At 34.0% G+C, this 14,348-nt stretch overlaps 1 protein-coding gene across 1 annotated transcript; it reads right to left on the bottom strand.

Moving 5' to 3' along the window:
- Positions 1–1,762: 1,762 nt before the first annotated feature.
- On the bottom strand, positions 1,763–14,283 carry ANGPTL5 (angiopoietin like 5). The gene is made up of 8 exons (XM_069014915.1): positions 14,182–14,283; positions 12,314–12,461; positions 11,222–11,325; positions 10,763–10,856; positions 9,671–9,771; positions 5,298–5,418; positions 4,082–4,267; positions 1,763–2,947 (listed from the first exon to the last, which is right to left on the bottom strand). The coding sequence occupies exons 1-8, from the start codon at positions 14,281–14,283 to the stop codon at positions 2,628–2,630; spliced, it is 1,176 nt and encodes a 391-aa protein (XP_068871016.1). The 3' UTR covers positions 1,763–2,627.
- Between the last annotated feature and the right edge of the window lie 65 nt (positions 14,284–14,348).

Raw genomic sequence — 14,348 nt, 5'->3', positions numbered from 1 at the left:
TTACATGTCCTTTAATGACAACGTCTCATAGTTTGAAGTATCATTCCTGGAGCAGATATTAACAGTAGTTAAACCAAGATATTCTTTACTTGAAACACTCAATCGGTTTCTCTTGATATGCTATACCCTACATGTTTCCTTATATTATAGTTGAAACAAGACTCTTTGGGAAATAACCAACTGATTACTAGTCCTAAATATATGGCCACACAAATCTTATGTTATCTTATGGCAGTTGGGAACCAGCTGCAAACGTGAAACATAGGCCCCTGGCAACAGTTTAATGTCCTTGAAAATTCTCAGCATTTAACTAAATATTTGTTTTCACAGGTTTTTTTTTTTTTTTTTGTTACTAAGGAGGAAATGAATGAACCTTTGAAGACAATAGCCATCTATCACATGGAAAATGTTCTCCTGTCATTGCTGTATTCCAGACATGCACCAGGAAGCTGCCAACTAATCTCTAGCACTCTGATTTTCTAGGCATACACTACATTTTGAAACAATGTCTATTTGCAAAAATGATTCTTTAAGCTCTAATTATCTTTTCAGGTCCATCTCCTTTAAGATTTATTATTGCCAGATAATCTAGCCAATGCTGACAATGGGGAGACTAAATGCCATAATTAAATGTGGCCAGCATAATTAAATCTACCAGCACAGGTCTGCAATCTTCATTTGCCACCTTCATTTTTAAGCAGGAATTCTAATTAAGCCAAAAGCAGCCTCAGGGTGTCAGTAGAATATCGCTACATACATCCAAAGTACCTACTTAGACTTCTGCTCACAGGCTCGGACCTGGTTGTCAGAACAGAGGCCACACCATCAAAGTTTGAGGCTTTCATTAACTCTATTAAGTTTCCATGAAATTTAGCCGCTGCATTCTCCAGTAGGATTGTTGTGCCACAGGCTGAGGACTCTTTCTGACATAAGAGTCCTAATACAGTGACAACATCCAGGCTTGCAGCCAGAATTAGTACTCTTTCTAAGCTCCAGTGCTTGTTAATCTTAGTGCAGAAACTCTTTCATTTTAGTATTTACTTTTATAGGTCTGCTTGGGTCCAGGCTGCCGTTCAAAGCAGTTGCATTCCTAATAAGGCTGGTGTGAGGGCGGGCTGAAGAAGGGGCACATAAAATCTCTGCTAATTTCAGAGACCCCAGTGTCTGACAAAAAACCCCCACTGTGCTCAGAGAATTCCGTCTCCCCCAAGAGCAGGACCTATCCCGTTTCTCACAATCCCTCTACAAGGCTTGTGATATTTTTCCTCAAGCTACTTGCTACCATGCTTCTCCTGTAAGCCCTCCCATGAGGATAGTCCCCAGTCTCCCTCTAGCAGAGAGGAAACCTTCTGCTTTTAGCAACTTTTTACCTCCAACTGTTAAAGGCTAGTCAAGCATACATGAAAAGAGGAATGTTTTCTCTCCCTTGACCTTGAAATATATCCTATGAAAAGCTTAATTTCCTCCTATAGCTACATAAATCTTTGGGAAGAAGTCCTAAACCGTGGTGATTCTGAATTGATGATGGTTTCTGCTCACTGTATTAATGGACTGGTTAAAATAAAAAACAGCAAAGAAGAAATTTGTAGAGTTTTTACCTGTTTTCATTCCACATGCTACTACAGAGCTGGTCTGCTGAAACTGAAGCAAAGATGAGAAATACCATGCCTAGCTGCTACAGATTAGCTGCCAGGTTCCAGAAACACTACTGTACTAACAACATTCACATTTTTATTGATATCATTTTATTTTTACTGACAGAAATTCAAAGATTTTACAATCCTTAGTTTTAAATTTGTTTTTGCAACTTAAGTTGGTTTTATTCATTACCACATGATCCTTCACAAAGTGAATGACCCTAAGAATGAAAAACATAAGATCAGGCCCATATATCCAAAAATTAAAATTGCAAATGTTATAAGAAAAGCTATAAGTTTTCCTTGAAAAAAGTTTTCATTTGTAATGAATTGTGAAATAGACAATGGTAGAGTCAAAACTGGATTATGGAACACTTTGACTGTGAAAATTAAATATAAAATTGGTTGTAGTTCTTGAATGTCACTATCAACCTTACTTGTATAAAAAACCAGGCCCTGATGGTATACAAAACATTATTTATACATTGAAGCAATTGTTATCTTGCCTGATAAGGAATATAGAAAGAAGAGCTGATTCTGGAAAATTAACTTAGGGTGAAGAACAAGCATTTTTCCAAAATATTATGATGAAAATGGCAGGCATATGGTTTTTTCAAATAACATTTGCTGAAATTTCTTACCAATTTATATATGAGGAGAGTGTAGAAAAAGCACATTCAAAAGTCAGCATTACACTTCTTTTTATAATTTTTTCTGATGGTTCTGAGATTGTCTAAGAGATAGTTGAATAAAAACTGACAAATATTCAGCTTAATCCTTTTTCTGAAAACCCAGTTCTTAGGACCTTCTTTCTCAAGCGGGAACACTATAAATACTGACATTTCATAATAAAAATGAGTAACTGTATTACAGAAATATCTAATAAAGTTTTAAGACTGAATGTTCAAGTGAAGATGAAAGGTATTTATGACTGCAGTGATACATCATTCCACATAATTGCAAGAAGAAGTATATTTCTATTTTCATATGTTAATGGAAATATGGATAATTGGTTCTTCGAATTTTCATTGAAACTGATTTAATTTTGACTGGTTTTTTGTTCATTGTCCATGTATCCCAGTGAATCCCAGTTGCAAGAAATCTACCTGTGTAGCGATGAACACCATTAAGATTTGCAAGGCCACATTTGTTGAACCACCATCCAGTGTTATCACTGAAGTTACTGCAGCTCTTTACAGGCTGTCCTTTAATAGTGCACACTGGCCTGCATCCATCATTATCAACATCAGAAGTGCTGAAAGGCATGGAATTTTGGTTATCTTCTTTTCTATATCCTCTAAATGCATCACCTAAGTAAAACAGATAAAAAAGAATGATAAAAAAGTTATTTACAGAGAAGCTTTCTTACTTGATGCACACCTCACAAATTTTTACTCTGAATTTATTAGAAAAGTAGAAGTCTTCAAAAGCAGTTCAAAAGGACCAGATAATGAACTGTAAAAGTGCTGAAGATTCAGGGGAAAAAAAAAGGAATAAAATACTGAGAAATATGGAAGAAGTTGAAAATCAATGAAAATCTTTATCTTTTTGTTGCTTTTAGCAATGCATGCTGGCTATGAAGGTAAAGGCTTCTGTTCTCAAAGACAGAGGAAGAAAAGACAAAAGTAAACAAACAGGATTGTAACTTCAGATTTTCCAGTAACATTCCCAAAGCCCTAGAGTGAGTCATGAAACAAGATGGAATTGTTAAAACATAAAGGTCAATTATAACTGGCTCTGCTGTCTTACTAAAGAACTCACTGAAGAAATAGTGTTTTTCAAAAATACCTTTAGAGAGTAACTATTTTGTTGATAATAAGAATTCTTGCATAACAGGGAAAAAAGCAGTAAGACATGATGCAATACTTATTGCAAATCTTTGCATGCTTAGTATATTTATGCTATTAAGGCAGGACTGGAATTAATTTCTGTCTATGTATCACCCAGCAACTGTTACACACTGTAGGCAAACTTTATTTCACTCAGTGTCTTTCTCTATCCTTTGTACATGACTATCTGGGCGCTTCTGAATTCTCCAAAGCATCATCAGGAAGACTGACACTAACATCAGCACATCTATGATAAGATAATGGGCATCTAAATAATTGTACCTTAGGTAAATAAACACTAACACCCAAAAAATCCCTTATTTATTTTAAATATTTCCATTCCTATTTTTTTTTTTTTAATTACTGGAGTGTTTATTCAGTTATTCCATTAAAGATAATGAAATGATAAAGCAATTTCCTGTTATGCAAAGATTAATGTTGGCATAACTATCACCATATCATTGAAAATTTATCTGCATAAGTGTTCATTATATACCAGAGAAAAACACACCAGAAATAAAATTTTTAAAGTTAATTGTTTTTCTTTTGAATTCATTTTTTCATAATAAAAAGGGAGCAACTACCTTTAAATACATCAAAGAAGGAAGTTCTTACCAGCATTTCCTGAATAATGCCCCAAGTGGAGTTTAAAAGCACATGTTTCATCCTCTATCCAAAATCCATCATATGATGCATAGGCATGCTTGTCATTTTCTGATTCCAAATCCACAAAAAGACTGAAATGAGTGGCTTTTTGATTTACTATGTCAAAAATCTTCCTCAGTCCAAGCCAAAATTCTCCTTAAAGAGAAATATAATATATAGTCTAGAAATGGAAACTGTAACAGAAAAAGTGATTGTTCTTGGTTTTTTCCTTTCCTTCCTGAACCAAATGTAATAAAAGTTGTATGATAGGCTTACATTCCTTTGAAAGACTAATGAAGGAACAGAGTAATCCTTCCTACTTCCTTAGGAAATCCATGTAAAGAATTCCCATGTAGGCATCATCTTTTTTTTCTCTGTGAAATTTTTTAGAAAATTGTCCAGATGATTGATTTCAAATATTCATCTGCAATGTATCTTAGAAGACCACAAAACCTGGCTGTGCTAAAGATCCACTTGCATGAACAGAATTCAGTAGCACTCTTGAGGGCAATACTGAGAAATGATAAATGTTAGCATTTTATGAAATGCAAAAAAAATGCAAACCCTGTTCTCTAAATTTAAGCCCTGTTCTCAAGATTTGCTACCTCCATAAATCACACTTGTAGCCTCATATGAGCTGCGCTTTTTTGTACAGAAAAGCTCTGTGCTTCCATTGCAATCCCAGATAAACTCCTGAAAAAACAAATGGATTTAGACTTGAGGGATTAAAGGTGGCAATAAAGAATTAATATCACAGTTGTGTTGGTATTAGCTACTGAAATATTTCTGTTGTTTATAATTTTGCATGCCCTATGGTGAAATACTATTGATTTTTCTCTGCTCCAATGAAATATTTTGCAAATATGATTCAAACCAACAAAGGCACTTTTTTTAAAATCTGAAAAGAGAAGAAATATAATCTATAAATTATTTCAGGCAGAAAATATAGTATTTTGAACATGCTTGTGAGACTGCAATAGCTAAAGACTCTAGTGGGGTAATAGTCATTACTGGGAAGATCACACAACAGATTAGATGAAAAAAAAATCCATAAGCAAAAATAAAACTTTTAAGAAACAAGAACTTTATACTACTAAAACTACCACACAATTTAGTGGAATGTAGCTCACATAAAAGCAGGAGTAATGTTTGTTCCAAAGCACTTTAGAGTATTTAAAATTAATACCATTAAGGTCACCAAATCCATCCAGATATTCAGACCATGTTCTCTGAAACTGAACGATTCCATAAGTTCTTTTCTGAACAACAGTCCATCCACCTCCTCGAAAATCCATGTCACACAAAACCTAAAATAGACATAGATATGATTAAGCATTCTTGAAACAGCTTTTATGACAAAAACAATTAAATAAAGGTGGACTATTCAGAATTTTGCTAAGTAACATACTTTTCAAGTATCTTTAAAAAGAGCTCTAAGAAAATAAAAAAATGATGCTGCATTATTTTCTTACATATTCCTGTTGAACTGTTTGATTTGGATATTTCTTCAACCAGTAGAAATGGCTGTGTATTTCTGTTCATAACATACAATAAATAAACTTTGATAAATGTCACTGTAACATTCATAGCATGAAAGGGAAGCAACTTGCAATGTCATGTATTAATCAGGCAAAATATCATCAATACAGGCAGCAACACTGAATAAACTTTTATTTCAGCAAAGCAAAATAGACACAATTTCTTATAAGTTCTCCCTCACCATCATGCCTTCTTCCAGAGAATACTGTGTTTGTGGTGCCTGGGAAATTTAGAGGCTTTAATAAGGGTGAGGAAATGGAAAACAGTGATAGCAATAACCCAGCAATAACAATAATTTGCAGCAGCAAAAACCTCTACATAAGAAGTGGCCCCAATCCAGGGAAGTCCCAATGTGAATGTATAACTGCCTGCAACTGAGCAGTACCACTGAATACATAAGATCAACTCTCAGATTTATGAGTCTTTATGAGTCTTTGCTAAAATTTGTGCCCAACAGTATGTCAAATGGCAGTGGTCCAGCTGCCATCTGCTCTGCTTTGGAATATCACATTATGTGGCATGTTTTCTCCTCAGCCCACCAAACTTAAGATATGTAATTGACTTTCCTAAGTATGTCCCCAGTGCCAAATCTTGACCAGTTCTAACTGGGATTATAAAGTCTGGGAATCTAATGTAGAAATATCATGTTGCACATTTAGACACTGTGCTACCTATTCAAAGTAGTTCTAAGGGATGGCATGCATAATTAGTGTTTAAAAACAGATGCTCATTTTTGCCTCCAAATGTGTCTAACATGAGGAGAATTAACCTAGAAAATGCTTACAGCTTCTTGTGGAAACAAAAGTAAGTTCAGAATATAATTTTAGCTGCCATAACATTAAGCGGATGCACAAGCGATGGAGTAAAGTAAGAAATTTTTTTTGATGTTACAGGAAATGTACAAAATGAAACATGTTTCAGAAAAGAGAGATTTGCAGTCTTAGCCAGCTAATAAAAGTGGAAACTAGGTGTAAGTCAGTTTAACCCTCAAAAAATTTTGTGGCAGGCTGAGCATTATATGTTGCACCCCATTGCCTGTAGTAGCCAGATATTTTTCAGGAAACCAGACTTGCTCCTTGGCAGGAAAACATCAATGTTGTAGTCAGAGCCTCTGTGACTTAACAAAGTCTTCTCGATGAACGACAAGAAAGCAACAGGACAGAGCTGTAATTTGATCTCATACAAGCTGAGGAATCTTGGATCTTCAAGTAAGATACTTTGGGCAATCCTTGCAAAACAAATACTAAATGAATCATAATAAGGTTCACGTGCATGAAAAAAATTGTGACCCTTATTCCCTGGAGAATCACATGCTTATTTCAATACAACAAGGAGGATAGAACTGGAATAAAAAGAAATACAGAAGATTTCAAAATGAGTATTTAGAAGAAAATACCTAAACCTTATTCAAAATAATCCTGTTGCCTCATCCACTGTCTTGAAAAGATGACTGCATGCTTGGCTACTCCTCTGACTATGAGTCAGAAATACTACGAGGAGCCCATTTGGTCACAACATCAATCTTCAGTCCAATATAAATCAGTGTGAGTGTTGATAATTCACAGATTTGGTTCTACATGAGAGGTCATCAGCCAGGTAGATACAGCACCAATACATACACCAACTAAATAAAAATATTAAATAGATATAGAAAAATACAGTTATAGCTGTGTAGTTTTCTTAATCCCTTATGGAAATGTTGCAGTTGTAAAGACTTATAATCGTTAATCTGCTTTACAGTTTGCTCTATGTCATGCACCTATCATGAAAGGTGTGAAGGGCATGATTGTGCCAAGTACAATTTAAATTAAATGAGAAGGAGGATGGTTCTGCTGAATATTTCTTCCCTTTCTACCTGCAGTGTGTATAAGAGGTATATTCTAAACAACTGTTTAGTTTATCTGATCCAACTGAGAAATATCATTGATCTACATTTACTAATTGAAAAAATGTATCAGAAATTGGTCATGATTTATTTTTCCAAAAGTGAAATTGGTTTTAATCACCTCATGATTAAATGCTCAAAAGCCTATTTTGGAGTAACTTTCTGAAGTGACAGAAACCTGCCAGTACCACTAAAGCTTGATATTCTTATTGCTTCTGGAATTGGGAGTTCAATTACCCCCAGTTAAGCATCAAAATCTATACTCATTTTCAGAAACATGAGGTATTAAACATGAGAAATAAGAATAAGATCACGTTGTCTAAATAGTTTTCATTTAACTGATATTTTTATGCAAATTATTCTAAACACATTTTGATTTAGGTTCCATTGCATAAAAAGGTATCTTATTGCTGAAAAGATCTTCATTGAAATAAATTACTTTGTGTTGGCTTTGTTTCCTGTTTTCTAGTTTCTTACTACGGTTTTCTGCCTCTCTATTTTTTCTTATTTTGCTGGTCTGCAGAATATTTAGAACTCTTGGCTATTAGCGTCTAGAAGATGCTTTATAATTTCTTGTTTATATTTTAATATCTTGATATTTTTGTCCATCTATCATTTCTCTTGTACTCTTTTTATACTTCCACACATGGAAGAATTCACATTAAATAGTTTTCCTTAAAATAACATTCTTTATGGAACACATATTTCAGATATTTTTCTCTGAGACTTTTTTGGCTCTGTCTTTTAAGTTCTGTGCAACATCTACCAGACAAGAAATGACTGCAGACATTCTTCTCATTATTTATTGTTACCTTGTTCTTTTAATCAAACTACTATGATTTTTCTTTAGTGTTTCTAGAATCCTCCGCAATCCAGAAGAAATTCTGAAACAGATGCATTTTTTGCTATGGTAGCCTTTTGTTCATACTATAAATATGGTTGTTCTGTGAACAGTGACATGTCTTTCTCTTTCTTTTACATGGAAGGAACTTGCCAATGAGTTACAGATCTTTTTCTTGAGCTCACTCCATTGTATAGAGACAACGACAGGTTTTTCTATTGGGGGCTGCAGAATCAAGTTCATTTTTTCTTTTGTGATCCCAGCACAATTCTGAAACCTCTTCTTAACCAGTTGGAGCTCCTTTTTTGTAGCATTTGAAGGGCTCCACTTGTCTAGAGATAAAGGGATTCATCCTTCCTTTGTTATAAAGGAACACTATAAAGTTAGATATTAAACTTTGCTAGTTATTAGCTGGCCTAAATTCCTTGTTTTTCTTAAAAAAAATAATGACCTCAACATGCATTGCCAAGTTGAAAGTTTGAAAGTGCCATATCTGCCTTTCCACTATGCATAAGGCCTTCTCTAAATGGAACAACCTGAAATGGAAATAAACACAAAAACCAAAATATTCCTTATGTTTGCATGGATCTGAACGTTTGAATCTGAGAAAATTAACCCAAAATTCTCCTCTTCTAGATGAGCACTATTACTCTGAGCAATTACATAAAGTGCAGGCAGTGATAGGAAACATGATTGTTGCAGTTTGTTTTAGGAATATATATCCTTGTCTTAGGAATATAAATCCTGCAAACTGGATAGGAAAACTAAAATTTTAGATGCCTCTGTGCCTCAAGACTGGGTTATAATGATACTCAGACAAGAGCTAAGCACCTGCTCCTCAAACCAAGACACATCTGCACCTACACTTGGATGACTCTGCATCAGCAGTGTCCCATCACAAGAGAAGGCAATGTTATACAGCAGAATAATTCAAAATCGAAAAGTCCCATAATAAAAGCCAAATGGATCAGTTAATTGCTCTTCTGTTTTACGTCCCTGTAACAGAAAACAGCACTTCTCCATATCCAAAAGAGAAACACCTTGGGTTTTCCTCCTTGGTATTTTTCACTGCATATGAAAACTGACAATAAGGGCTCTTATGACAGATATTAAATTTCCTTGTAGAAAATAGGAAACTTTTCAAAATTATAGTAATAGTAGACACATGCACATGATTTAATACATTTTTTATTCATCTGTTGAGAAATTGTCATGGAAAACACTTTAAATCTATTAAAAATATTCTAAATGCACATTCTCAAGCAAATTGTGACTATAATAATAAATACATTACCTCGAAAGGATAATTTGATCCTTCTGGGTGGATAATGTACAGACCACTTGGAGTTTTTGAAACTGAACCAACAGTATCTTTAATATGAGTGCAGTCCAAACCTAGAGACAAAAGGTATTCAAGGAAGTTCTTTAGCAAAATATGTTTAAAAAAATACAGATTAAGCACAGGAATACTTTTCTTGGTGACATATGAATTACATAAAATATCATTTTCTTCTCATGCAAACTTTAAAATTATGCTTTGTCATGAATTTATCTTGTAAATTAAAATTCTCTAAACACCATTAAGCTCCTAAGTATAAATGACACTGTATAGACAAAGTTCTTCCTTATCTTAATAGATATGATACATATCTATAGGAAATTAAAGATTATGTATCTGGTCACTTTACCATTTATTTTATTTTATTTTATTTTATTTTATTTTATTTTATTTTATTTTATTTTATTTTATTTTATTTTATTTTATTTTATTTTATTTTACACCAGTACTGTGAAAAAGAAATATTATCTGGGAAATGAAGTCTTTTTCCTACAAATATTTGTATTTATACTTGTAAAAGCCTTTCCATCATAATGTATACATGAAAAACCATTTACCGCCAAGTGTTAAGCCAGGTACATGTTCAACATACTCAGACAAGCAGTTTCCACAGCCAGCATGACTGCTTGGAGGTCATATTTCCTTTTGTTTGGATGGACACTTAAAAGAAGACTAACTGTCCAGTGTGTAAGTGACTTCCACCCCATTTGAATAAGGATGCTGCCGATGCAGAGCACACTTAATTTCATTGTGAAAGAACGTGCCATTTAGCAGCTTCAGATCACTTACTAACTGATAATCATTGTTGGTATTTTACATAAAAATCAGCGTGCTAAATAGGATGCCTGGAGCTGTCAGTTGCAAATGATTTAAAGCAGTATTTATGAAAACATTTTTAAACAGTTCGTTAAGTTTCCACAGTTTACATGTTACTAACACAGGATAAATGTCAATGTTACAATTGCTTACCTTTGCCTTAATTAGCTCCTTTTCAAGATACAAAGATACAAAGGGAAGGTGCCAAGACTATATCTCAAAAGTACTTACCATGAGATTGAACTGCTTTATAAGGAAGTGGATCCAGATGTTTTCTCAAAATTACTGTGTTCAAAAGAACAAGTTTGTTCATGAGTTCATTCACCTGCCAATTCAAATAAAAGATTTTTAGTTAGCTTGCAGTGAGGAATTTTGCATTCTAAAGATTTTTTTTGACTCCTACTAAACATAATCTGAAGTTCATTTTTGTGATATGTAGTAATTTGTACCAATTTGAAAGAACAGTCCTCCACTGTCCCTACCTCCATGTATGACACTAAGTTGTGAAACAGGGGGTGCTTATATCGCCTCATAGAAATGGGACTCACACCCTACCAGAGGTACAAGGACTGGTGATAGACTCCTACTGGTTTAATCACTACTTAATGGCTTAATGAGCCCTATTTCTCCTCAGAAAGACAACATCTGCAGTGAGAAATAACAAGTCTTTAGAAGAAAGAAAAAAAGTACCTGATTAGAAAGGTAATCCAAAGAAGACTGTTGATCATCCATCATGTCTCTTACCAGTTTTTTTGTACTTCTGGCATATTCAGCAAGAGAATTCTGCAAATTTCCTTCAAAAGAAATATGTTCATCGACTTGTTTTTTAATAACTCTAGAAATATTCTTGACTGAATGACAACATACTGATTTATGATATCTAAGGGAATACCGAAGATGTTTTACCTTACGGCACCTAAAAGTGAAATGAAAATAATACAGAGACCACAGATTAAAGCCAAAGGTGCTAAAAACTTCAGACTTTCTGATTGCAGTAAAGACATCTTAAGAAGTGATGTCTCTTCTCACATTTTGAAGAAGTTAGTCTTATCCTTGGGCAAAGTGGACAACCACTTAAGGGATATCACAGTGATATAAATGCATGTGAGAGATATATTATATAGTTTCTTGTCACCTTGCATTTGCTCATTCACTGTACTACTCCTGGTTTTTGCCCTGATGCTAAAAATCATGAACATCGTCGTCATCATAATGACATATAATTAAAAAATATATTTTAAAATCATATGTGAAAACCAAGAATTTACACAATTATTTTCTGAGGCTGATTGTATAATTTGCTGTGTAGTTTATCAAGGTAGTGAATAGAGAATGTCCTGTGTAAGCCTTTATAAAAGGTAAGCTGAAGTACACATTTACTCCCATGTAACTGACTAACTAACTAACTAATTAACTACCTCCCACTTTACACCCCCACACCCAGCTATGATGTTTAAATGAGGAACAGACATCCTCCTCTTCCTCTGTAATGGAGAGAGATACTGACATTCAGAGGATAACAGACCTGGGTGGGTTGTGCTGCTGCTTGGATTTGCCTGTCTTCACCAATGATTATATGTTGTCACACCAGCTGCATCCCAAAAACAGGGTAACCCAAATTTTCTGACCAATACACAGTTTGGGCAGCAGGGTCACAAGGCTGTCATGTGTGCTCAAGAAGATTAAAAGGTAAATTTGCACAGCATAGCATAGCACAGGAAAGGATTGCATAGCATGGCACTGCATAGCTCATCACTAAAAGTATTCTTGATGAATACATACTGCACATGTAATGTTTGTCCCCTCGTAAAATTTTAGCTTGAGCATCACATGGTACAAGGCATTGTTCTTTTTGTTTTGAAATATCTGCAGATTTATTTTTCTCTTCTGCCTGAAGTGGTTCCTCCACAGCTCCAACATTCCTTGTGTCCTGTTGTACCAAACAATGGAGGGGGAAATAAATTGAACATTAAGCATATATAAAATAGCTTGGTCTGGCAAAATGAGGTAGATTGCTCTGCAGGCCTTCCTTCAAAACCTGTTTTTTTAAAAACTTTTTCAAGCAATAATTGACAGAGCTGAGACCAAAACCGATTAGGTCTCCTCTTCTTAGTCATACCTCACAAGAAAAAGGTAGTGTCAGAGGTAGAGAATAACCTCTATAAATTAAAAGAAGTACCAGCACCATTTCTGGTGAGGTATTCTACTGGTGAGCACTGTAAACTGGAGGCAAGAACTTGCAAATCCTGCATTTTAAGAAACACCACACCCAACAGACATCCAAATGCTAAGGAACTTATTTTCACTGGAAAGGAGCAGGCTTTTGGATTTACCAGATATTAGCAAAATACTTTTACTCTTGAAAACCCCTAAATTGATTATTTAGACCCTGATCAGGGAAATACTTGCATAAGTTTTTAACTTATGCATACGAGCAGTCCTGAGAAGATTTGCAGACCAATTAAGCATTAAAAAAATTAATATTTTAAGTGTACTTATAGGGGAAAGAATAAAGGTACAGTATTCATGGGCACACAATTATCTGAAATAGTAACAGCAATAGCATTAGTAAAAGTAGTTACACCTACTAATGTTATTTTTAAATTATATTTTCATATTTAATAGTTTTTCTTCCATGGTGCCATAGGACATAAAATAAGGGAATGCCTCTGAATCACCACTTAAAGAAATTACTAAAAGTAATTCCCAAAATATGTGTCATTGTCAAAAGACTAAGCAACATATTTTCATATGACTCTTCAATGATTTCATAATCTCAGCAAATCACTTGTGGTATGTTCATGCATTGGGTTTTCAAATGTGAATAGGATCCTTAGAAATGTCAAGATTTTAACAAAACCCAAAACTTATTTAGACTTGAATACGTCTCCAACACAGTTGTTCTTTCTTGGTCCAGTTTTCTCTTTCTGGTATTGGCACTACACCAGCAAGCACTAAACAGGGTTTTTTCCGGATTTTTGCTTTTAAAAAGTGAAAGTAAAAATTTCAAAAAACTGTTAACAAGGGGATTTTATAAAACAAAGGGTTTCTGAATTACTAGTATAATCACATTTTGTGCCTGGAGAATGGTAAAGAAGTAAAAGAATATGTTTTTTAAATTTTGAAATAAGCACAAAATAAACGAAGAAAAATTATATAGTATTTATAAATAGATCACTTGAAACTTATAAATAGAACACTTGAAAGTATGCTTTGTTCCAGGGCTATCACAGTTACTCACCAGATGTTCAATTAAATACTGTCAAGCAAATATTTTTAATCAAAATTTATCTTTAACAAAAGCTGACATGAAACAAGCAATTAAGTCTGATCTCAGCAATTCAAGCAAAAACTGTCTCTGCCAAAACCAACAGTTACACTGCATTTACAGGCATGCAGATGAGATTAAAAATATGACCTAAAAATTGAGCTGTGATAAAGGACATTAACACAAAAATGTTCTAATGTACTGAATTCCTACAATTTCAGTGTAGTTTTTTTTTTCTCTGTCTGAAAATACCTGATTCTTCTGTATTTTCATATCTATCTTGAATAAGGCAATCCACATTTTTAAAACATCTGTCACTTTTCTGAGAAATCAGTCAGTTACATTCATTATCTTATCTAAACAAAGTAATTGAAAATCTTACCTTAGGTGAACAAGGTTTGCCATCATTTATGACAGTGTCTCCTAAACTGAACAAAAAAATATTAAGACAAATCAATGAAGTTACCCGAAAGTGGTGGTTCATCTTTTACTTGAAGAAATGCAAATGTTTTAATAGGTTTCAAATTTCTGTGGAAAGAATTGTACACT

Source organism: Aphelocoma coerulescens, chromosome 1 (assembly GCF_041296385.1).
Source record: "Aphelocoma coerulescens isolate FSJ_1873_10779 chromosome 1, UR_Acoe_1.0, whole genome shotgun sequence".
Classification (NCBI taxonomy): Eukaryota; Metazoa; Chordata; class Aves; order Passeriformes; family Corvidae; genus Aphelocoma; species Aphelocoma coerulescens.
Note: the sequence above shows the minus strand (reverse complement) of the source record. Positions and strands in the feature narration are given on the sequence as shown.